Source organism: Haemorhous mexicanus, chromosome 29, assembly GCF_027477595.1.
Source record: "Haemorhous mexicanus isolate bHaeMex1 chromosome 29, bHaeMex1.pri, whole genome shotgun sequence".
Taxonomy (NCBI): Eukaryota; Metazoa; Chordata; class Aves; order Passeriformes; family Fringillidae; genus Haemorhous; species Haemorhous mexicanus.
The window spans coordinates 2980492-3006173 of NC_082369.1; the positions used below are offsets into that span (position 1 = coordinate 2980492).

A 25682-nucleotide genomic window follows, 5' to 3' on the forward strand; every position below is an offset into this window, starting at 1 on the left:
AAAGGTGTTCAGAGACCACAACAACTTTCTGATCCACAAAATACAGTGTGATTTCCAGGGTCACCCTCTGCAGGGCTCTGAGTGAGGTGCCTGGGGATGTGAATGCTGCCATCACCCAGGCCTGGGACAAACTGCACAGACTCTCTCACAGGCTGCTCTGGGGGTACCAGGTCACTCAGGAGATTCTCAGCACAAAGAAGAGCCATAAAAGCAGTTGTAGGCAGTCACTCCAGCCCATGCATTATAAAGCGGGAAGGGGAAAGTGCAGGGGAAATATCAGAATGTCCCAGAGGAGGCTGCAGCTCTGATATTCAGGGATCCTTCACACAGTGACAGCAGAGTCCAGTGAGACATTGCAATTTGGACTCACCTTCTGAGGGGAAGGAGAGCTTTTAATATAAAATGGGTTGTTTGCCTGTTCTTGTTTCCGGGCTTCTCGACGCTAAAAGCAAGAGGATTTGCAGTTACAATGTTTGTAAGCAGAGATAAAAGACACCAAAGTGCAAAACAAAAGCTCCCTGTATTTTTGGAACAATACATAACTACTGTGAAAAGACTAGAGCAGAGCAGCTTGTGTGTGATAACAGCTCTGAGTTACCACACATACTAGGATAGAACTGCAGGTACCATTACTAATTCCCATCCCTGGAAGAGTTCAAGGCCAGGCTGGAAAGGGCTTGGAGCAATCTGAGATAGTGGAAGGTGTCCCTGCCCATGGCAGAGGGTGGAATGGGATGACATTTAAGGTCTCTCCTGTCCCAAGCCATTGTATATGATACTAGAACTAATACTCCTTAGAACACCATTCTTGGCTTTTTAATTATAGACTAGAGATAACTTCCTAGACATTAATTTTTGATGGCATTTGGAATGTTGCTGTTTTCATTTCTGCAAGGAGAGGAAGAAGTGAAGAGTAATGCAACAACAAGTTCTCTCTGTGAAAGCAAAGAGGTCAGAGGCAGGAAAGGGGGGATCACTGCTGAGCACAATCATGTTACAGTCGTTCACAGAAGCTGCTCAGGTCCATTAGCATCAGCTCACATCAGTGATCAGCTTTCCTGAGCTATGGGGAGCAGAAGGGCTCCCTGGCTACATGGAGAATTCACAGCAGCCCCCACTGTTCCAGAACCACTTAGATTACTACTGAATTATGTAGGGAAAAGCATTTTAGCATTCACTCACTCTGGCCAGTTCCTCTTCATCTATTTCTGGCTGTCTGTGTCTGGAATGCCTTTGCTCCTCCTCATGAAATATTGTTTTGGGCTTTTCATCTTCAGACTCGCTGTCTGACGGAGGTTCATTGATCCAGGCATCAAGGTCCAGGCTGGGAAGAATTGCAGCAAACAAACAGCTTGACTCAGTACCCCTGAATATTTCAGTGTCTCATCAAATACTCTGCTTTATTACTCGAAGTTTAAATAAAGGTTTGGGAGAGAGAAGGAACTTTACCCCTCAGGAACAGGGACTTTCTTCTGTGCTTTAGGAGCCACAGGGTTCAGCTCACCAGCAAACAGGGCTATCACTTCCTCAGCTACAGGAACTTCTTTTGCTTGTAGCTTCTGAATGTATTTTATTAGCTGCAAGATGCAAGAAGCCTAAAAAGAAATGCAGAAGTGGTTTCAGAGGAATATTTAACAAGCTGAACTAAACAAATCAACTGAAGTCAACAGAAGGTGTTTTACTCCATTAAGGGACTCAAAAGAAGCAGCATAAACTGCAGGTTTAGAGCAAATGTAAAAAGTCCATATTAAGCTTCTCTTTTAGCTGGGTCCTTTTTGTGCCCTTAAGTGCCTGAATAATTTTAAAATTAAATGTTTTTGAGTGAAAATCTTGCTGGCAGCCTTCAGAGATGGCATCAAACTGCAATAAGATCTGGCCTTTGTCACTGATAACAGCTTAAAGAAAATGTGCAGAGTCACAGAGCACCACAGACCTGCTCCAATGCTTCCCATGATAAATCCCAAAGTCATTTTATTCTCTTACCCTCTCCTGAACCTCCAGATCTGCACTCTGCACAAACTGAGGCAGGCGTTCGATCATCAGCTGTGTAATTTCCTGAGCTGCCTCCTTTTCCCCAGCCTGCTCCTTCTGCTGCAGGATGGATGCATAGAGCTTCACCATGTTCTGCACGTAAACAGCCTGGATGTGGCCTGGCAGGGTTGTAACTTTGGGCCTCAACATTGCTTCCAGGGTTTGGTTTGCTTCCTCCAGGTGTCTGTAAGGACAAAATACACAGATGAAAGGCAAGCAAAAATAAAATCCAGCAGGGAGTGCTTAATACAAAAAACAATATAGATCACAGCACTTTGTTTGAACAGATCTCATGCTCTTATCTAAATGGAAGATGCGCAAAAAGTTACTGGACTATTACAAACGGAAAGCTAAAGTTGTTTCTAAGTAAAAATGTGATAACACTGGAAAAGAAGAGTATATTTTCTTCTTCATCTGCAGTTTTCTTTGCACAACTTTTTTTTTTTTTTTAAGGAAATGAAGATCTGAGCTGTACCAGCATTCCCCCACTATCACTCCTACACTGTGGATACCAACTGGAGCCAGTGTTCAGAGTGGCAATTAGAAGAAGACATCAAACCAGCTGGTAAGAGAAGACTCCAGTACCACACCTGTCTAATTTACCAGAATAAAAGCTGGGTAACAGCTATATCTGCATGAGGAACAGACAAAAACACCTGTTGAAGCTAAAAAAACATATTGGTACAAGTACACTGAAAATTGTGCTACTGTGGGCACCAAAAATTTTTGAGCAAAAAGATGACAACTTCTAATTTCCAGCAAGATGGGGCTCTGCAAAAACCTTTTACCAAGAGCAAAATAGGGAGGAGAGAAAGAACTAATTCAAACATGGTGATTGCACACGTTTCCTAGAATATAAATGGGGACAGACCTTAATCATTTAGAAGTTCCTTCAATGTCTTGAGATCTAACAGCTTATACCTGCAATACCAGAAGGATCCAAAGCTATGGGAGAGTGTCCAAATGAAGGACAGAGCTGGGGAAGGGGCTGAGGAGCAGCTGAGGGCACTTGGCTCCTTCAGCTGGAGCACAGGAGACTGAGGGGAGGCTCCTGGGGGGCTGCAGCTCCTCCCCAGGGGAGGCACAGGGCCAGGGGCTGAGCTCTGGGACAGGGACAGGAGGCCAGGAAGAGCTGGAGCTGGGCCAGGACTTGGCATGGAGCTCAGGGCAAGGTTCTTCCCCCCGAGGGTGCTGGGCACTGCCCAGGCTCCCCAGGGAATGGTCCCAGCCCCAAGGCTGCCAGAGCTCCAGGAGCGTTTGGACAGCACTCCCAGGGCTGCTCAGGGTGGGGGTGTTGGGGTGGCTGTGCAGGGACAGGGGTTAAACTCAATGATCCCTGTGGGTCTCTTCTGACTCAGGATATTCTGGGATTCCAAGATTCACTACTATGGCTTCCTGCATGAGTGGGCAAAGCTGGAGAGACAGGAAAAATGATCAGATAGTTACAAATGTCTTGACTAGAAAGAGCTGAGGAGTCAATATAGCATGAGGGAACAAGAAAAACACAGTCACTTTGGCAGCATTAAGGTGTGTACTCTGAACCCTCTCTCAAAAACACCTTTCAGTGACCAAAAGCTTTACCCAAAAGCTGCCCCTCAGAGCACCCCAGGCTCTGCCTGCACTTACTCAGAGAACTCGCCGCAGATCCAGGCAGCAGCATAGAGCACCTCGCAGATGCCGTTCCTCTGGGTGTTGCTGGCGATGAGGTGGGCGTTGTCCAGCAGCATGGCCATCTGCGACACCGCGAACCTGCGGATGGCTTTCACTCTGATGGCCACGTCCAACATCTGCGCTGCGATCAGGTGCCCGTGCCTCGTGCCCTCCAGCCGGGTCAGCTCCACCAGGATGCTGATGTACCTATGGAAAGGGAAGGGATGGGTGGGCATCAGAGCACAGCCCTGCACTACCTTGGTAATGAGCTCCAAGCTGAAAGCACTGACCATTCAAAGTTGGTGATGTACTGGTAATTGGACTGGCTGCAGATGTCTATGATTTTGGTCAGCAGCTCATCTCGGTACGTCGTCCCTTCGGCTTTATCCACGTGAATCATCAGTTTCTTCACAATCTCCATCAAGTTCTTCTTGGAGACCTGTTAAAGAGGTGGTGAAGGGCTCAACCGCTTTCCTCCACTGCCAAGTCCTTCCAGTTCCAGTCAAGCAGCTGCTGGCTCTTTGCTGGACCCATATCATGTTAACAACAAACCAGAACCACCTCTGTGGGCCCCAATCCAAAAACAGATCTGTCTAATACTGTTCAATGCTTTTGTTAAAGAAGAGCCAGCACAAATTACAAGGTTTAAGAAAAGACTGGATTGTGCCACTTATGCCATGGCCTGGCTGACAAGTGGTGTTGGGTCATAAGTTGGACTTGATGACCTCCAAGGCTTTTTCCTATCCAGCTGATTTTGTGATGACCTTGCTGTGGGAGAGCTGAGGATCAGAATTACTATCAGCAATACAGAAATCCAAGAGACTCTTCTACTGCCAGATTAGAAAGTTTAGGAGTTTAAAACATTTTTGCTTATAAAGGAAACAAATTTAGGAGTCATTAACATCCAATGGAATGGATTTCAAAATGGGTGATTTCCTACAGGGCCTGAACTGAGAAACTCCATCCAGTCTGAACCAGAATTTTTAAAGCCTTCATGCTGAGCCAGATATTTTACTAGTCCTAAGTAGGACTAGTAAAGATATAGCAGTTGTTATCAAAAGTCTGCTGTGGAGTGGGCAGAGAAAGTTGCATGTTCTCTTTAATCACCTTCCTACAGGGTCAGTGGGGCTGCTGAGGAAATAAATGTAGGAACATACCATGCCATAGAGGAGATCTAAAGCTCTGAGTCGGATGGACTCATCTTTGTCATCCAAACATTGGAGAATGAGATCCTTGTGAGACTGAACTGACTTGGGGTGCGTTTTCAGGATTTTGGACATAGCTAACAGGCCCAGGTACTTCACTGTGAAAGACAAAATAAAACTTCTTTCCAAATATAGAAACACTGATTTGGGCTGAGCATGAAATCTTAAAGTTAAAAACTTCCCAGTACTCTCTGCAGTCACTAAAGTAAGTCAACACTCTTGCATTTTACTATTATACTCACTCTGCTGAAAATAGCTGTCACTGCTTTCCAAGCAGCCAATCTATAAAAAGGGAAATCCCAGAGCATGGAAAGAACTGGTTTTGATTTACAAGACCACAAACAGCAGTAATAATTGCTGTCATTTGTTTTTAAAAACATTATAATAAAGAAGTGCTCACCATCAAAAATTATTTCCATATTAAACCCCCCAGCAACTCTTTACAGCACACCAGGCACTGCAACTCCTCTGAGGCTGCTGCAGCATCTCCCCAGTGCTTGGGGGCCAACAGCTCCATGAAGAAAGCACCATACTTACAGTTCTGGTCAGAATCTTCTATCAATATCCTCAACTTCTGCACACAAAGCTGGAAAAAAAGACCACACCATGTTTATTACAGGTCTTAATTAAAATAAGTCTTCATGAAGTTTACTCAATACACAAGGAAGTATCTGACCAAGGCCTGAGGTCTCCAGGTGAGAGGGTTTCGTTGCATTAACAGACCTCCAAACAAAAGGAACCTCTGCATGACTGGATTGATAGCAGGATATGAATAAAGAGTTGGGAAAACTCTCAAACTCTGCATTTTAGAGTGAATTAAGTAGGAAAATTTATATAGGGAAGGCTTCAGTCTGCAGGATTGCACAGTGAGAGCACTTCAGGGAGCTACTGCTGTAACTTCTGGCAGAGGAACACAATCCCATTTTCCCTGGCCCTTGGGATTCCCCAGCAGAGCAGACCAAACAAGCCCCAAACCCAGGGTCCCACCTGGATGCTGGCGCTGTGGTTGGGCATCCCCGAGGACAGAGAGATCAGAACTGAAACAGAAGCACAAATTCCAGTCAGGATTTCTGTGCTGGGAGTGACAGCAACAACAACAGCCAACAGCCCTCACCCAGCTCAGCTCTCAGGGAAAGGTGCTAGATTACTGTTTGTCTGTTTGCCTGGATTTTTGGAGGTCTGGGGCAAGGAGAGAAGGTTGTGACATAAACTTATAATTTCATATATCATAACAGTAGTAATAAGAGGGCAGGAAAAAAAGTGTAAAGGTAGAAAAAGCTGCAACAGCCAGGTCAAAGCTGCTCTTCTTTGCTCTCACTAGGGTTTATTTCACTGACATCACAGAGCTGTCAAGGCTTTTAATATCAGCAGCTACTGTACAGCTGAATTTTTAATTGTGCACTTTCCTAATGCAATGGGATGCAGCAACGGATCCTGGAGTTTAATGTGATTAGATTGGAGCTTTAATCAAGCCAGCCATTGTTGATTATTTGGGACACTTGAAAGCTCTGGCAGCACACAGTCCCACTGCAGAAAAGGTGGGCTCACCCTGGTAACTGCTGCTGGCACAGCTGTGCCTCGGCAGGTGCCATGTGCTGCCCTCTGTCCCTGCAGGGAAGCTGAGCTGGACACTGTCACCTCCAGGGCTGGCAGGTGCCAGGTGCTCCTCTGGTTGGCTCTGAGTTTGACATCACCATCCCTGAGGTGTCCTGGGTGGGTGAATTCCCCTTCTACCCACAGAATGACCCCAATGGATCTCAGTGAAGGCCACTCTCAGCCACAATGGAATTCCCCTCTGTGTTATTCTCCCTCCCATCATGACACCTCATTTCCCTGAAGGAATACACAGTGAGTGACAGATCTCTCTTCCCTCTCTGAACTGACCCAGCACAGCAAGTTCTGCACCATTATCCAGAGAACCCACAGGAGACAGACAGACCAACTGTGAATGTCAATAACCCTCTGCTCCACACTCTGATACTGCAGCCAAGCCTGAGCTGCAATCATGTGTTATCCCTTTTTGTCTTTGTTTTTTCCCACCCTCCCAGTTATGGAGCTCATATCCCTTCCCCAGAAACTGAAACTGCCAATCAGTAATTCCAATTGCCTCCTCTAAGGAATTACACCCCATTTTTAAACTGCAAAGTTGCAAAATTAAAAAAAAAAAAAAAGCCTGATCCATCATCACATAAGAGAACTTGGCAAAGAGACATCACTTGTTTTAATTCCATTGCTGCTGGTACATTTTGTAGTTGTAGCAACATTTAGGATCTGGCATATAAATAATCTCATTGTCTGTACCTGCCTTCAGCAAACACAACACAGCTGTAGTGACTGCCTCACCCACTGCCAACAAAGGATCTCAGCCCCACAGTAACACCAAGTTTGCCAAGAGACTTACTGCATTTTAGAATACATTAAGTTAAAGAAAAAAAGGTTTACAGAGGGTGTCAGTTGATGACAAAGTTCAGCACGTTTTTTTTTCTAGGTTCCAAGTTTCAGTTCTCACCTGCTATTACTGTGTTCACACATTCATATAAGAGAGACATGGCTGAGGTGCTGAAACAGAAATCAGGTATATTAAATAAGGAACAAACCAGCACATTTTGAAGAGTTGTCAGCACTATCTTGGAGCTAGTTAGCACCTTGAAGTTCACAAGACATTGTCAATATTCTACTCCATATCCCTTCAAGCAGATGAAATGATTCTCACTTAAAAACTGTTGGGGGGAGGAATTTTTAAACAAATGTTTAAAAACTCAAAAATCTTCCTGGAAAAGCAGCATGCAAGAGCACTGTGACACAAGGAATATGGAAGGAAGTGGTTACTCAAACTCCAGCATCAGTCACACAATACTGAGGCAATCTTGTCCAAGAATCAAATTAAATCCTCTGCCCAAGGTCAAAAATTCATGACAAGGCAGATGGAAAAGCTCAAGTCTCTCTCCAAGCGAGTGAGTCACGCCCCAGCAGCACAGGCTTGGGATGCAGGAAAACACCTCCCTTCCCTGGAAATCATCAACCCATTTCCAGTGCCTGATTTCCCCCAAAACTCAAATTCAAGGCTGCTTGTGCCAGTTGAACACACAGCCAATGCAGTTCTGAGGACTGCAGAGGTCCTTACAAAGCCCAATCTGTACACAAGGGAACCAGGAACCTGCCAAGCCTCAAAGGAGTAGGCTCCAAGGGCAGGGCACACGGGGAAGGAGCACAGCTCCAGTGGCACAGTGATGCCCTGAGGGTCAGCTTGGGATGCTGAGAAGCAAAACCAACACTTCTGCTCCCTGGGCTCTTGGTGGGACAGCTCAGCATGCTGTGACTCAAAATGACTGAATGGAGACCAAGCCAAGGAGGATTCAGTCCCCACAACTCAGAATTACTCATGTGGGAACCGGGGAGAGGAGGTGGGATTGTCCATCCTCCTGCTTTTTCTGGTGGGCTGTAGCTATTTGTTAGTGCTAACAGCTCCCTGGAGGTACCTGGATGCTGGTCTGTTCTGAGACTGCCTTAAAGGAATATCAGGATGGATCGAAATCCTCTGGCTAGAGCTGCTCTCAAGGCTACACAGATATCTGCTTAAAACCTTACTCTGTCACATGAAAAGAAATAAACTTTTTTCACTCAACTCCTGCATAAGATCACACTTCCTCTTCATAACAGGGAGAATCCATGTATTCCCCCCAAGGCATCTATTTCCTGATTTCAGTTCAGAATTAGAACCACTACACCACCACAAACCAGCAACAGACAAGGGACAAGGAAATAACTTCAACTTTATTTAATCTACATTTAGAACATATATATTGTAAGAACCTCTTTCAAAACACATCTGAGCTGCCAAATGCATGAGAAAGGGCTTTAATATATTCCTTGTCACACTGCTTTGGTGGGTAAAGCACTCCTAAAAGTCAGGAATCAAATGTGTGAGGTGAATAGGAGAGGCAAATACACAGCTGAGCCTTTTTATACATCCTCCACAGTCATCTCTGGCTTGAAATCCAGTGAAAGAAAAGCAAATTACTCCAATTTTTATCCATCCTTTGGAGGAATTCATGCTGACAGTCAGACACCCAGAGATTTTCCTTTAAGGTATTTTACCTCACTCAGGTTTTCCAGAAACAACCCTTATCTAAGAATTTTTTTTGATACTAGAAGCCAACATACCAAAAGTCAAAAAATGATAAAATGCATCCTCACCCCAGCTATTGACCCACCCACCAGGCCCTTCCCCAGTCCTGACTGAACAAGGCAGGACCTGTCACACAAACCTGTGGATGAGGTTGGTCAGGGGCTCAATTAGTTTCTTTCCCAGTCTTGGTTCTAATGGAGTAAGAGCACCAAACTATTCAATAAGAAGAAAAGTGAGTTAATAGCTGCTTTTCAACAGCTTCAAAACATCATGTAAATTACAGCTCACTGTATTTAAACCAAGCTATATTAACATATTTTTCTCTTTGGTTACATTCACAAACATTAGAAGATATTCCTGGTTTCTTTTTATTCAGACTGAATGGTAACTATGCCTCCCAGCAAGAAACCCATTTTCACACCCAAGGTAACTGAATGACAACCCTAATCCTGTAAACAAAAAGCAGAATACTTGCCAGTTTTATAATTTTAATGAGGACCCAATTATTGGTTGACGACGTCATCAGCTTGAAGAAGAGCGGGGCGAGGGAAAGGTAATTTTTGGGATTGCGTCGAGCCAGCTCACAAATCACATTTACTGCAGCAGACTGCACACCTGGGCACAACAACAGGGAGAAGCACAAATCTCATCAGTGCCTTCATTGTAATTGAAGTTCCTGGTGCAGAACCCCCACAGCCAAAGCAGCTGAAGCTTCAGACCTGTGTGTCCAATGGTTTGGCCTCATTGCCAACCCTGAGGCAGTAAATAAGGGATGCGAAGACTGAGAAAGGGTTTTATTTAATTCTGGCTATTTTCTAATATAGCAGCAAGCCAGGTATCTGCTTTGGGTCCAGCATGAGAAAAAACAGCACACTGCCCCATCCCTGCCCTGGACTGTGGAGAGCCGGTTCTGGGACACACACAACACAATCAATAATCAGCCACCAGAAAGTTTCCAATCCCTCCTGATTTCTCTGATGTGCATTATTTAAAAATGTTTAAATACAAAACAAAAATAATTCCTTGAGCAATCTGACTGGACACGTTCACTCCCCTCTCATTGCTCAGCCTCTGACACGGGTTGTTGTCAGTTTGGAATGTTTTAGTCTAGACAGGCTGGGTGTCCCAGCAGAGAGCAATCCTTCACTCCACAAAGCTTAACAGGCAATTTCTTCCTCTCTCTGCAGGTGAGGGATTTTGCTTTCTTTAATAACATTGTCCCTGGAATATAAATATTCCATGCCCACAATAAAACAGTTGGGAAATGCAATTAAATTTCTCCCTGTAATTGCAGATACAAATCAATGGGAGATCAGATCCACACCATGCACAGAATTCCTAAAACAAGTGTTTTGATGCAGTGAGGAACACCAGCACCTCCTAAAGACTGAGCAAAAAATGTGAATACGATACTGAGCAATCGCAGATTTCCTGTGCTGCTGCTGACCTGCACTGACCCAGTACTGAGGGGTCCAAAGAGCAGTCTGGACCCAAATAAATAAAAAATACACTAATGAATGTTAAATAATTTTAAGTGTGTCCACTGCAAGTCAACAGCTGCAGCTTGCTAAAAAAGCACAAGTAGTAACAAAAGCAGAACCCCAAACCAACTGAAATATTTTCAGTAGCCAAGTTCAGTAAGCAACAAATCAGGAAACTTTAAGCTGCTTTGTCCATGAAGGTTTAACCCACTGATACATTTTCAGGAGCTTTGGGTTTGAAGAAATGGACATTTTAAAGAACATATTTTTAATATGGCAACACCCACCAAAACTGTTCTATACTCACCTACCCTGAAACAGGGGAGTCAGTGCCCAAAAGATGATTACAGAATTTTTCATGTATTCTTTTCTCCACAAGCTCTACAAGCACATGGACCTCCACGTGTGAGAGCAGAAGGAATTCACTAAAATCCACTCACCAGGATCTGGATCTTCAAGTTTCTCTTTAAGGCGAGGAAATGCAGGACGGAGGGACTCTGGGTACTTCAAAAAAACTTTGTACATGATTAACACTGCCTTCTTCCTGATGTAAGGCTTTGTGTGAGACATCTGTGAATGAAACAACTGCAGTCAGGCTCTGAGCATATCCATGTTTCCAGAGCTCCTGTGCTCACACTGCTGTCACCAAAGCTCTTTCTGGGAGACTCAACTGCTTTTTGAAAACTCAGCTTTGAGGCAAGAGCAAAATACTGTTGTTTATCACCAGAACTAATAAATGTACTTCAAAGTGATCCTCTTGATCTAACTAAGGTCTGTAAAAGTTCCCCAGAACCCCCACAAGAAGCAGCAGGTTTCACATGTATCACTTCTAAATTTAAGGTATTTACCACATTTGAATAACTTAACATTCTAGAGTTATAAAGTAAAGTTATTTCAACCTTATCAACTCACCAATGTCATGATGTCATTTGCCAAGTCCCTGGCAAGATCTGGAGTAACAAAACAGGACAAGCCAGTCAGTGCAACTCCAGTATCATACTGGTTAGGGCTACTCAGATCCTGAAAAAAGAGAAACACGCTCAAAAATTTAAGATCACACAGAATGTCAAGAAACAACTTCCTCAGACTAATTTTAGTCAATCAACATAAACAAAGCAGAGCTTCTTCATCATGGAAATATATATATAACAACTACTAACACCTGCTAAACTACAGCCAGCCTGGGGTTTAATAATGGGCACAAAGAACATAATTAAACAAGAGATGGATGACTACATCATAAAAGTAATCAGAGAGATCACACCTTGGTGGTGTTTTGGGAATGGAAATAGTTTTTAAACACTCATTATAGGACCACAAACATAGTTAAAGTGCTAAAAAACTGGTATTAAACACTAACCCTGCTAAGTCCAATTCCAAATGTCATTTTCACTGGGAACAAGCACTCTTGGTGAGTGGTGCTCCACCTTAATCTAGTGGAGAAATGAGATTATTCTTCTCCCAAGCTGCTGCAGCACCACAACTACCAGTCCACAAAGACAGGACAGAGTTATGTGTCTGGAACACATTTGCTGGTCAAGTTCCCTTGGATCTATTTGTAGTCAGTATCCCAATCAGCCCTCCATACTCTTTCAGGTCTTTCTAAGCTTAAGTCACTCACCCACAGTAAAATTAATCTATGAGTAAATTCAAGTATAGATTATAAATTGTGTATCAGGAAACACAAACATGAAGTGCACAGAGCATTCCCACATGGACTGCTGAATGAAGAGTCCAGATTCACATGGATACTGAAGCTGCTTCAGGAGAGCTAAAGATAGCAAAGCCTTTGGGGTTCTGTGCCATTTACATCTCATTTAAAAACCTGCTGCAGGTGGTGGGAAATTAGAGTCTACTTTAAGAACAATGCAATCTACTTCTTAAGGAGCAAAAAACTGCAATTCATCCTGGTTCTAATGTATTTTGAGAACTGATAAATCCTTCAAATCTCAAGTTGTTGGATCAATGAAACATGAAAAGGCATAAAGAGATTTTTATCTCTTATGTAAAAACTTGGGCACAAAGTGGAAGTAGCCAGTAAGTGACTGAAATTCAGTAAAATAAAGTATCCACCATAAAAACAATATATATTTACATTCAGCACAAAATAGTTCAAAAGATAGAGGGGAAAGCACTAGCTCTTTAGGGAAGATACTGGATAACATCCCACTGCTCTTTTTTAAGCAAGGAAAACACATTCTGGTTCCTGGTAAAAATGTAGGCAGATTTTGTACTGGATCAGTCAAGTTTTAAAGCAGTGATACTTAAAAAATGAAAGTTGAGAGCTTAAAAAAAAATCTGTAACTTCAAGAATGGGAAAACTATGCTGCAAACCAGTAACTCTAAGTGATCAAGCTCTATGCAAATGAATACACACGTGGGTACATGAATACAAAACAAAACTTTCCATAGACTCTTCACCATTTTTACACCCAATTTTACCAGACAAGTCAAAGTATGATGTGGAATTACAAAAAGATCCCTCACAACCAGAAGTGTTGTGGAGCCATGTCACTCCTGAGCCACTGCTCATTTCACTTCAGCAATGGGGACATTTTTCCTGCCTGTTACATTCTTATGAGCACTGCCTAGAGACCAGCAAAGTTATTTCTGTGCCCATTCTCTGTGCTGAACAAACACAGAGCTGGTATGAGACAGCACAGGGAGGGCTGTGCACAGCTCCTGAGTGTTTCATTAATCCCTCTGCTTGTGGAATGCCAGGAGACTGCAAATCAAGAATTCTACTGAAACACCTCTGCATTCCTCATGGAGAAATACAGAACAGATGTGAAAGTACAAGTAGGAGAGAGTGCAAGAAGAAATGAAGAACTGAACGTTTACCTTTCGGATCTGGTTAGTTGTCAGCATAATGACATCAGTCCCTTCATGAAAGCACTGGGAGGCAGCCAGGTAACCGATGCGCTGGGAAAAGGCAAGGAGGAAAAACAGGCTGCTTTTTAAGTCAATGCAGACAATGTTTAATGTTGAAGTAAAAAACAGCTGGTGGCTTTATAAGCAATATTACAAAGGTGAATGAGTAGGTTTGTACAACAGAAGAGGCATGAGAGGGCTCCCCTAGCAAAGGGGGTTTATATCAAAAAAGAGAAAGTTCAGACAAGTAACGTTCTACTGATAATTTATCTGTCTTAGGGATAATAAAACTACCTTCACCTTCTCTATTTTGTTACAACACAGTTCAGTGACCACAAAGCTGCAGAAATAAGGTAGGATTGTCTACTACAATTATTTTGTTTGTGTTGACTCCTGAGTTTCAGGTATAAAGCCCCATTAGGGAATAATTTCTTAGGAAGCAACATTCCACCATGTTTGGTGAAAAAGGTCTACAACAGAACATAAAATACATCTTTCAAGAAAAATTATAAAGCTATTACAGAATAAAAAATGCCTGGTACTAAGAATCTCAGGAGGTCTTCACATAAAAATACCCTGGCTTTTCACAAAAGGTATCTGACAGCTTGGCCAGGACAGCTGCACTTACAGAGAACTCACCTTGAATGTAAACTTGGAAGCACTCATAACTTCAATAATGTTGAAAGCAGCCCAACTGATGTCATAGCCCAGCATCTGTAACTGTGAGCAGAGAACCCAAGATAAGCTTCTGAAATAAAGAGACTCAAGGAAATAGATCAAGACATGTCCCAAAATTGAACATGCAACAGGAGTCTGAAAATGATACTGTACAAGTTTTGAGCAATGTACCACTCACCCCTGCACCACTCACAGTAAGTGAAAGACATGACAAGTTTTCAACAGTTTGCATCAGCTCCAGGCTGCCCAGAGCAGCTGTGGCTGCCCCTGGATCCCTGGAAGTGCCCAAGGCCAGGCTGGATGGGGCTTAGAGCATCCTGGGATAGTGGAAGGTGTCCCTGCCCATGGTGGGAGGTGGCAGGAGGATGACCTTAAAGGTCTCTTCAAATCCAGATCATTCTGTGATTCTGTGATAGGCAGTTATATAAGCACTGGTGTGAAGGGTTTTCTTCCTGATTTTCTTTTAATAAAAACCATAACAGAGCCACAAAAAGAAATCTTTACCAAAATTTCTGTCTTCTTGTCAACAAAGGACTGAGCAAAGAGAAACAAACCCAGTTTCAAGTGCTCATGTCACTATGTCATAAGAACCAATCCAGTTGAAAACAATTTCTTTTAACTTGTTTGTTTTAAATGAGGTTCAATTCCTGACCCATCACAATTAAATCCAGCTGTACCAAACAGAGCAGGAACGTGCAGCCTCTGATGTCAGAGCTGGGGCAGTGAAGCCCCCACAGCCTGCACTTAGAGCAGGGGAGGCAGAGCAGGCACCCAGAGCCAAGGCTGGCTCCAAATCAGCAGGAAAGAACAAAATGCAGCTGCAGTTCCACGGGATCCCAGCAGGGCACTTACATAGGTCAGTTTGCAGACTGCGTTTGCCTTCACTGCGATGTTGTCCTGCTTCAGCTCCTGCTTGATCTCGTCGATGCACTGCGAGATGTATTTTGCCTGAGGAAAACAAACAAAAATTTGAACTCCTCCACCAGTTTCTAAGTTTCCAGCATGTTGGTGGGGAGAAGCAGCAGAATTCAGCATTTGCAAGCACCAATCTCACACACACACGATTTTGTAAGCACTTAATTCTGACAAAATTACTTATTAAAAAGAACCACCACAATTCCATTACAAAACCAAAACTATGAGATGTTTCTTTGGTGATTGTCCCTTCTGCCTCTCCCTCATAATTACACCACTCATTCCAGAGCTCTAGATTCAAAAATCTGCAAACGTGAAGTTGTTCAATGGAGACTGAGTAGGCACAGGTCTGAACAAAACCAGAGTTCACCACTGCTAGAAAACTCTCAGCCTCCAGAGGGATCAGAGAACACCCGCTCATTAGTGCCCAGAAGGAACTGTCAACCACTGCTAACAGCCCACAAAGGAAAGGTGACTGATGAAAACTGCTGCCAGTGATGACACTGTGGGTGTGCACCCACAACACAGGGACACAAGGCCTGGATGGGACACAGGTGCTTCCTGGATCCCCCCAGCCATGGAAAGTCATGAATTCCCTCTCTGGTTCTCAACTTCCATGAGCCCTTTTGCCATTTCCACATTTTGATAAATAACAGTTATTTCTATGAATTTCTCAGCAATTCAAAGAGCCAAATGTCACAATGTTTACATTTAAATATTGGTGCTTCACATCTTTCCAAGCAATCACATCTGTGCTTGTGGGAAGGATGTGGCAAACATGTGATTTAAAATTATGTGTACAGATTTTACTTTCTAAGCAGAATTTGCTCAGCCAAGATTCTTCCAGCTCACAATTAATTATTATTTAAGTACAGAAGGCATCTAATACAGGAATAATGAAAATTTAAATGCAAAGAAATAATCTCTCTTTTCAAAGCCATGGATGCACCAGGGTATTTCACATTCCTAGCTGCCAGAGGAACCAGGTCAGAACTGGATTACCTAATCCCTGCCTGAATACCACCACCTTCCTCCAAAATGATATTTTCAGCATAGAAGTGTCTAGTGGCCTGACTTTAATCAACATTTTTTCCCCTTTCCACTAATTTTTGTGTATTAATACCATCATTTTTTAGTCTTTTACAAATGTCCTGGAGTGACATTATTCAAGTCACAAAAGTTTGCTGCTAGAAACAGTAGGTGGAGAATGGATGGAAATCAGCCCTGAGGAGAAGGACTTGGGGTGTTGGTGGGTGAGAGGCTCAGCCTGCCCTGGCCATGGGCACTGACCCAGAAACCCCCCCTTGTGCTGGGCTGAGCCCCCAGCGTGGGCAGCAGGGGAGGGGGGGGATTCTGCCCCTCTGCCCCTGTGCTCAGGTGAGACCCCACCTGCAGAGCTGCCCCAGCCCTGGGCAACAGCAGCAGGAGGACATGGAGCTGCTGGAGCCAGGCCAGAGGAGGCCACGGAGATGCTGCAAGGGCTGGAGCCCCTCTGCTCTGGAGCCAGGCTGGGAGAGCTGGGGGTGCTTGAGGCTATTCCTAAATGCCTGCGTTTGGGATAGAAATACTGTCCTTCCAGTGGGAATTGTCATGTTAAAGGAGGGCACTGCAAACACCAAACAACCCTTTCCTGTACGCAGATCCCTTCTGTTCTCCTGGATACAGGTGAGTGGATTGCATCTGCCAAAACTGGAGATGGCATCACCCCCAAACACTTAACAACACAGTGACCAGGTGACTTTACCCATGAGCAGATTTGGGATTGTAAACCCTTCACCTGAGAGCAATTCAGGTCCTGACAACTCACATGGGAAGTTTAAACTCTTGAGTATAAACTAAAAAAAACCTTCTGAGGGTAGAAAATAAATACTTCATTAAAAATGCTGAAAGAGCGACTTACACAACATGCAACTGATCCACAAATATATTGTACTTGGCCTTCAATATTTTATGTTCACAGAAGAGCACACTGGAACAGTGTCACAGAATCCTTCACGTGTGTATCTTGTTGCCACATCCTGGGCAGCAAGGCCAGTGATGGTTCTCAAGGCAGAAGGACACTGACACACAGGTTCTCTGTCTTTACATCCATAACCAAAAGCCTCACTTATTTCCCACTGCATCTATCCCCACACTATTCAAACATTAGCTTAATCTTCCTGGCAACCTCTTCAGAGTTAAGCACAAACCACTGTGTGAGCAGGAGAAGTGGAAAAAATAGAGCACAGGGAAGTTCAGCAGTGCCCAGCCTGGCACAGCTGAACACAGGCTGAAGAGTCACCAGCCCCAACATCCCACAGGCAAATCCCTGCCTACCAGTTAGTCCAGCTTCTGGAAAAGCATATTACAGAACTCAGAATCAGATCTGCAACTGAAAAAAGGGATTTGAGAGAGCAGAAAGAAGTCCTTCTGAAACAGCTGTACTTCAAATCCCAAAACACTCCAAGGAATGACAGGCACTATATATAGAAAGCTTTACAGGATCAGCAGGTATTAACTTTTTGTTAATCCTGTGGAGTGGCACTGCTGTGAATGAGCACTATGAGGAAAACTGATCTATGCACTCTCCCTCCTAAATCTGAAAGGCAAGCACCACACACCCGGCTGCATCTGCTGCCACATTTCACACCCACTGCACTGGGAGGGAACCTGGAGGCGGGAGCAGATCCTTAGAGAGGCTCTGGCTGTGGAACCCTGACCTGGGCACAGTGCTGGACAGGACCTGCAGCAAAGCACTTCCCACTGACCCATACCCACAGCCCCCACTGCAGCCCACGAGCTGCTCAGTGGGGTCACACCACACAGCAAACAGGAGAACAACCACTTGATGCACTGAAAAAAATCCTAGTCACTCAGCAAGGCTTAAATATTTGGAAGGAAAAAACTCTTAACATTTACATACTGACACAGCAAAAAAACCTGGGTATCTTGCCCAGCACCAATTATGTTTTTGCAGAAATCCTTCTAATATAGGCACTTCCTAGTGTGGTAATTAAAACCAAATATTTCCCAGGATATAAGTAGCTCTGTTTTTCCTTAAATGCTTTTGAGGTTCCATGAATCACATAATCATTAAGGTTGGAAAAGCCCTCAAGATCAACAAGTTCACCAGCTGTTAGTCCAGCACTGCCATGTTCATCACTAAAACATGCCCCAAATGCCACATCCACATGGTTTTTTAAACACTTCCAGGGATGGTGACTCCACCACTGCCCTTGGCAGCCCCTTCCAATCCCTGATCACCCCTTCTATGCAGCAGTTTTTCCTAATACCCAATCTAAACCTCACCTGGTACAGCTTGAAGCAGTTTGCTCCTGTCCTGTCCCTTTGTTCCCTGCAAGCAGAGCCCGACCCCCCTGGCTATCCCCTCCTGTCAGGGAGTTGTGCAGAGCCAGAAGGTCCCTGTGAGCCTCATTTTCTCCAGGCTGAGCCCCCCTAGCTGCTCCTCAACACACCTGTGCTCCAGTCCCTGCTCTGGACACACTCCAGCCCTTCAATGTCTTTCTTATCATGAGGGACCCAAAATTGACCCCAGGATTCAAGCCAGGGCCTCAGCAGTGCCCAGAGTTCATTTCTGCTCCCAGTATTCATTACAATATCAATATATTTCTTAGCTATTAATTCCTTACTAGTTCTGTGACGGTACAATTTGCAGTTTTATGTTGATGGCTCACACATCCTGGCCAGTAGACTGAGGAGCATTTCTAAGCTCCAACGTTTACAGACGTGTGGATGTGCCCAGCCAGATGGCTCGGAGGGGGCCAGGCGATGCTCAGGCAGCCCCTCAGGCAGTGTGGTGTGGTGAGGACAGGCAGAGAAATGAGGCACAGGAACCCTCTCAGCAGGAAGGGTGGGAGCAGGGGCAGAGCTGCCTGCCAGCAGCAGAGCTGAAGGCTCTGAGAGCAGCAGGCAAGGAGCTGAGGCTCTCTTTTAGTCCTGCTAGGCTGCCAAGTGAGAAAGGAGCCTTCCCTGCCTCAGTGGAAAGGTTCCTTAATGAAATGCTATAGCAACCACTCTGGTAATTGTTCTCTCCCCCAAGGAGCCTTACAGGAACATGCCCGGAGCAGCCCAGCTAAAACCCAAGTGCAGCCTGCAGATGTGAGCAGAGAGTACCCAGCAGAGCTGTGAGAACAGCATAGTCACAACTGCATTTCTCAAAGTATGTCACCAATGAGACGCTGGAATATTTTATATCCATTAACAAAATGCACATGCTTTTTGTTTTTTTAAAACAAACCCAAATTCCTCAAGAATTCCAAGATCTCACCTAGAAAATATGTGCATTTAAATGAATGTGAGTGGCTAAAATAAGAAAGAAGGCATCATGATTCAAATATACAGTCTCTTTGAAATGGAAGGAGGAAGGGGAGACTGGGTCATGGTAAGAAGCCAAAAATACCATTTTATAGGATTTTTCATTTCCCAGCCATGTTTTTTGACTCAACTTTGAAAAACACTAAGGCTTTATTCCAAGCCAAGACAGAACTTGGAGTTTGCTGACAATTTCAGAGATGCTCACAAAGGACTTCTCTTTCTCAAGCAATCAGTATATGAAGTTTAAAAAAAGTCACTGATCTGTACAATTACATTCCTAAGAAATGTGACTCTCCATGCTGTACTTTCTGTCATTACCTGACAGGAACACACCAATGACTGGGATGGAGATCACTACAGAACCTTTACATTAAATTTAATCATGTAAGCAGCTAATTTCCAGTAGTCTTTAAGAAGCTGTATGTCATCCCAACCAAAAACCACCTTCTCAACTCAAGAGAAAACAAACTCACAGTTCTACAGTCCTACTACTTTGGGTTGCAGCCCAGCAAACCAAATGCACTTGATTTGAGATTCAAACCTGTCACTGCAACATCCAAGTGTTTCCATCCACACGAGAGAGTAAAATGTCAGTGAACATTAGTTATTATTTCTCTTGAGCTTCCAGGGTTAAATAGAGTGTTTTAAGAAAAGAATTATTAACAGTGAATGCCACAAGGAACAAGATATTTTCTGGTATGTCTGAAACTACACCATGGTGAAACAGAAATGTTTAGAATACTCAGAACATAAAAATAAATATGCACAAAAGGTAACATTTCTTCTTTTTTAAGCTCTACAGGATTTATCAATTTTTGGTAGGACTTTGAGACGAACTCTGTGAGATCACGCTGAGCAGAAGCACATGATGGTGTCACAGGAGAGGAAGATGCCCACTGCTGCAACTTCCTAACATGGCCACGATGCTCAACACCAAAGGCACTCACACCCCAAGACACCTTGAGGAGGTGAAGGAATTTTCAGGTCTGTTTGTGCTTCAGGCAGCAGATCCCATTCACAGCACAGATCAGCTGCCTCGGAAAGAAGGCTGGGAGGAAATATTTACCACTTGCCAGGCTTCTCTCAAACCCCCAAAAGCAGCACTTGATGTGAACCAGTCAGAGAACACCTGTAGTGTTTGCAGTACCTGGGCACATTGTACCATGACAGTATGGAATGAATCAACTGAAGTAACAGACAAGGGCATTAAAGGGCAAAATGTGCTGCTTTCTACTGACTTGGACACAGCATTAGAGATCAACACATTATATATTTATTTCCATAAAATACTGTATTATTTAACTCCTGTAGAAAAAGCTATTTGAGATAAATAACAGGATCTTTTGTTTAGGCTACTCCATGGCTGGACAGAATTCCAAGGCATGTGCTCCCACACATGCTCCTCACAAGTAACTTCACCAAAACCATGGCAGAACAGCTGAGAACAGAACAGAGGGCCAGCAGTGAGTGGGAAGCTCACAATGTTCATCTTGATGGGTTTACACAGCCTGAGTCCAGCAGCGCAGAGGCTCTCAGCTGCAACAAAGGGCTCAGGAAACTGAAAGGCATTTTCAGAAAGCCAAGCTTATCTTTCACTCAGCTGTTGATGAACAGCATTGCTGTACATGTTTTAACACACCTTAGTTTTGCCCTTGGTACCCAGCTTTCCAGGGATTTACTGGCTCACCCTGAGGTAGGCTGAAGATGCCAGCCCAATGTTCTGAGTGACAACACCAGAGGCACAAGGCTCTGCTGGTTCATTTGCTGCAGACTTCTATATTATTTATTAGAAACACGATGCATTACCCACTGCCCCCTTGTCTGGTACAAGCACAGGGAGGTCACAAGACTCCTTGGCCAAACAACACAGAGGAAGGAATGCAAAACGTAGGGTTACAGTTTTTTCTTTTGTTAATGTCTGCTGAAGTTACACACACCAACTGAAATCTACAATGACGCATGCACACATCCATCCTAAAGTAACTCACAAGCCATTTAAAAACTTTGAACCTTATTCTAAAAAAATCAGAGAAATGCTATCTATGCAAGTACCCTGCACCAATTTCAGGGCAGATATCCAACCCCAGACCAGCCACTACAGCCCCTTAAGGCACAGCAGAAAAACACACAGGATCTTCTGAACAGGTCTGTAACACAAAGATTGGGCTGCAGGAAAGAAACAGCTGGAGAGTTCCAGCTGCTTGTCCCAAGTGACTCCAAGCACCTGCAGCATCCCTCCAAGCACTGGGGTGTTCTGGCAGTCTCCCATGGACAGCTCCTCTTTGGTGGTTTACCCAAAGACAGTTCAGGATTTCACTCTGAAATGCCCACAGAAGGACACTGATGCAGGAAGCTGAACCCACGTGTGCCATCCTGGCCCCCTCCCAGGTGGGCAAGGCCAAGATCACTGCTGGCACCTTGGGAATCAGGAAAGTGGCAATCAGCAAGCCCCAAACACCAGTAAATCAGTAAGCTGGCAGCAGCAGCAAGGGTCTAGAGATGTCCCTTAATTATCTCCAGTCTGATCAGTCACTTAATATAAGCACATCTCCAGTCTGATCACAGTATTTGTTAATTTAATTGCACAGCAATTAAACAATCCTCAGGGGTCTGTGCTGTCTAAGCCATATCCGAGCAGACAACTTTTAAGCCTAGAGAGATGTGTCAGATAAAAGTGCTCATCCTTGCAAATACAAGATGTACCCAAAGTTTTATTTTTACATTACTATGTAAAAAGCTATGCAAGTGCTTTTCCAGTAGATTTTTCAACTTGCTTGTTCCAGACATCTCTGAGCAGTTTCAGGCTCTGATAAAGGCAGGCTTCATCAAAGCACGTGCTTTGCTGGATGCAGAGGAAGCAGTCACTTCCTTTTGGGAAACTAAAGTAGCTATTGTTGCTGAGACTCAGATGACTGAAGTAGTTCAGAGAGAAACCAAAAAAAGATGCTTAATGACGTGTTAATACCAAATAAAAATGTAACACTGAAAGTACTACAAAGCTCTAACACTGATTCATGCACAGCTGTGAGTACTGTGCAGTTATGGAAAGGTAAGGAGGACAATGAAAAAGATAGTTCATGGCCATTGCTGACTTCTTAAATTCAGCACAAATATTTGTGTAATTAAAGTAAGTTTGTTCACCTCCTCCCTGCTGTACAATCACACCACTCACACTAAACAAACATCCACTCTCAAGGCTGAAGCTGATTAACACAGTGATCCACTTGGGGCAATATATTTTATACAGCTTTGCCATAGATTGAGCCAACCAGAAGAAAGTTTCAACATTCCCACATCAACACCTCCCTCCATTTATACACCTTTCAACACAGGAATGTCTCAGCAGATGTTGTCAGGTTTGAACACCTAGGTCATCATGGAAATAACAACAAAAAAGAAAAAGCTAATACAAAAATCAGCACTAAGGTATGAGGTTTACAAACTGACTGCTCAGCCTGCTGGGCAGTGACTGAAGGGAGGGCAGGCAGGAGCCAAACATTTCTAATACCCAGTTACACTCAGGATTCAACAGGGCTCACTTATTTCAGTTAATTTCAACATTTGCTTCTTATTAAAAAAAAAAAAAAAAGCCCTCAATCACCTTTCTGAGCTACTAAAACTACCACCACCAATGTTATTTTCTGCAACTTTTACTCTATTCAAATATTTTTATGCTTCCTGACACCTAGATTTTAGCAGACTCCCCCTTAGATGATGAAGCATTTCAATTTTTCAGTGTGAATAATCAGCAGTTTTTAATAACCTAATGAACACAAATGCTTCCCTGTAACCAGTCCCATGACTTGGTTCTTTCTTGTGCCTGTCATGTAACGCTGCCCTTCACAGGGCACCAGGAACTGGATGTACTCCCAGGAACACCTCCAAGTGAAAAACCTAAAGGTGCTGCCTGTACACAAATGCCATCACTAACCCACACTGTGGAGGAAGAGGTTTTCAGTCACTTTCATGGACACTGATGGAAAGAAACCACAAAAAAAACCCATTTTCTGCACTCAGCACCAGGACAAATATCTGCAACAAAAAGCACCAAATAAACAACTCTTTGCAGTTGATCACAGTGCAGAAATGCAATCTGTATCCATATTTTATTTTGATTCCTCTGGCTGTATTTCCCCTGGCCTCACTAAAGGAACAGTGGATGGTCACTCCATTTCTTAGGTACCAGACATCTCTTCCTCTCCCCTGGCCCTGCCTAGGTACAACATTTACTTCCACATGTGCCAGCATGGATCTGTCTGCAGCATTTCAAACCCGCAGCTATAAAACGACCAGGACTGGGAACAAAGCTATTATCCCCACTTATGCCACAGTCAATTAAGTAATATTTAATACAGGAGAAAGCAAGAAGCTAATGAAAGGCAGCACTAATGCAAAGCCTCAGCTGCTCCTGCCTGTAATCACAGGAGAACAAGCCCACATCTTGGCTTATGTGCCATGCCCCAGGCCCTCTGTGTCCGTGACACAGCAGGTAAGGCAGGACACGGTCACACTGGGCCCTGCAGGCCAGTCCCAGACTGGTTTCTCACCAAGTGGTGTGAGGTCCTTATCCAGCCCTCTTTGTGTATTGTTTCTACTTCCGACTTTGTCTTTTGCAGTGATTCACACGCGCAAAGAATTAACAATAGCAACTGTAGATGCACTTGGAAGTGGGTGGAATAATGAGCTGCCTTCAAAGATACCAACACGTACATGACACACAGTAACTGATCATCGAGAAGCAGTGCCTGAAAGAGCTGTCTGTCATCAATGAACTGCATGGCCCAGCAGCTGGTCTGTTCTGTCAGGCACCAACAAGCTGTTCAGCATTCCTCAAAATTCCCTGATTATGTTCTGTCCCACATCCTTTACCATCAAACACCAATACTGCACCAGTGGCTGAGGGCAGGCTGTCATGAGAAGGCCTTCAGCTTCACTGAGGAGAGGCTGAGCCCAGAAGAGTTTGTGATGTGAAATGATTCCTCAAAACTCCCCACATCATTGTTTCAGCTGAAAATGTGTCAGAAGAAGCTGGAAATCAGCAGTGGAACACAGCAGCCCTTTACTTAGAGGAAAAAAGCTTTTTTAACACTATAAGTGCCCTGTCCTCAGGTAACACTCAGTAAGCAGCAAGAAGCCACTGGCAGGTTGGAAAGCCAGGCCTGACAGCAAACCACACATTTCACAGCACGACACACAATGCTGCTCTCATTCAGCATTATATTAGTAACTGAAGGTAATTTTTTTCCCAACCAGCAGCACTGAGTGCTCCTTTCACTCCTCCAAAACAGTTTAAGTGTAAACCAGCAACGAGATACTCATCACCCAACACCAGAGACAGGAAAAGGTGAATTTTTCACTATGATTTTTCCTGAAAGTATCAATTACCAAAAACACGAAGGCACACACAGCAGAGTCTCTGAGAAAAGAGGGGGACAATCTTCTCATGTTATAAGAGAAGTGCACAGATATTTAGTACAGGACTCTAAAATCCCTTCTCTTTCTTTAAGTGTCCTTCAGTAAATCAAAGACACCTAAAACAGAGGGCTACTGTCTGAACAAGCCTAAGCATACTCATTAATACCTGTTTCTGTTACTTAGTAATTTCAGTTTTCTAAAGGAACATCTCACATCAGCATCTGACAGGAGCTTCCTTGTTGGGAAAAACAAACTTTCAACTGTGAATGAAAAACACTGTGCAAGGGCCAAACAGCATCAAAGAAATATCCTGTCTCTTATTGCACATTTAGGAGAACAGATATAATTTATCAGTTTGGACTACCTTGGCAAAAATCCAGTATATTTTAACAGCCTATGGTACAAGGCATTCCTCTCCTGAGCATGCTGTGGAGCAGATCCCGAAGCAGTAGGTACAAAGTAGGAGAAGTTACTCCACGGCATACAAAACCACCTAAGAACTGCTGAAAAACACCACTTCCATTAGCAAAAGCATCCCTTTTCCAGAAGAAAGGGAGAGAATGAGGTATTGGAAGTTAAAAGTCAGGAAAACACAGTAGGATCAAGTCTGGCTTTGAACTGGCACTGGGAAACACCACAGGAATGAAAGCATCTGTTGGAAAGTAAACACAGCGTGTCAGAGCTAGGAGGGAGCTAATGCTGCTGTGCCACCTCATTCCTTGCACACAGCACTAACCCTGCAGAAGGACCAGGCAGCTCCAGCTCTCCCCAGAGCACCGGAAATGGACACAGTGAGTCTGCACAGAGCAGGGTCTGTGTTAACCACCTCCTTTCTCCTGCCTCACATCCTTAGGGGCATCCATCCCTTCAGTTCCAGTGTCTTAAACTCAAAATAAATGGGTCACACCATAGAAATGCCTCTGACAGGGAATTAACATGCTGCAGAGAGGCTGTGAGCTCAAGGGCCAGGCAGCCTCCAGCACTCTCAGCTCC

The 25682-nt window shown here is 44.0% G+C and overlaps 1 protein-coding gene across 1 annotated transcript in view; it reads right to left on the bottom strand.

Moving 5' to 3' along the window:
- AP3D1 (adaptor related protein complex 3 subunit delta 1) overlaps positions 1 to 25682 on the bottom strand; it is a 42802-nt gene that overhangs the window by 14129 nt on the left and 2991 nt on the right. Inside the window, exons 2-18 of the mRNA XM_059870087.1 lie at positions 14898 to 14993; positions 14007 to 14087; positions 13338 to 13418; positions 11409 to 11516; positions 10937 to 11066; positions 9491 to 9630; positions 9155 to 9228; positions 7396 to 7445; positions 5874 to 5923; positions 5424 to 5472; positions 4839 to 4984; positions 3972 to 4120; positions 3658 to 3888; positions 1984 to 2215; positions 1450 to 1595; positions 1183 to 1324; positions 371 to 442 (exon numbers count right to left, since the gene is read on the bottom strand). Coding sequence (XP_059726070.1) covers positions 371 to 442; positions 1183 to 1324; positions 1450 to 1595; positions 1984 to 2215; positions 3658 to 3888; positions 3972 to 4120; positions 4839 to 4984; positions 5424 to 5472; positions 5874 to 5923; positions 7396 to 7445; positions 9155 to 9228; positions 9491 to 9630; positions 10937 to 11066; positions 11409 to 11516; positions 13338 to 13418; positions 14007 to 14087; positions 14898 to 14993 — 1977 coding nt within the window. The remainder of the gene's footprint in view (positions 1 to 370; positions 443 to 1182; positions 1325 to 1449; positions 1596 to 1983; positions 2216 to 3657; positions 3889 to 3971; positions 4121 to 4838; positions 4985 to 5423; positions 5473 to 5873; positions 5924 to 7395; positions 7446 to 9154; positions 9229 to 9490; positions 9631 to 10936; positions 11067 to 11408; positions 11517 to 13337; positions 13419 to 14006; positions 14088 to 14897; positions 14994 to 25682) is intronic.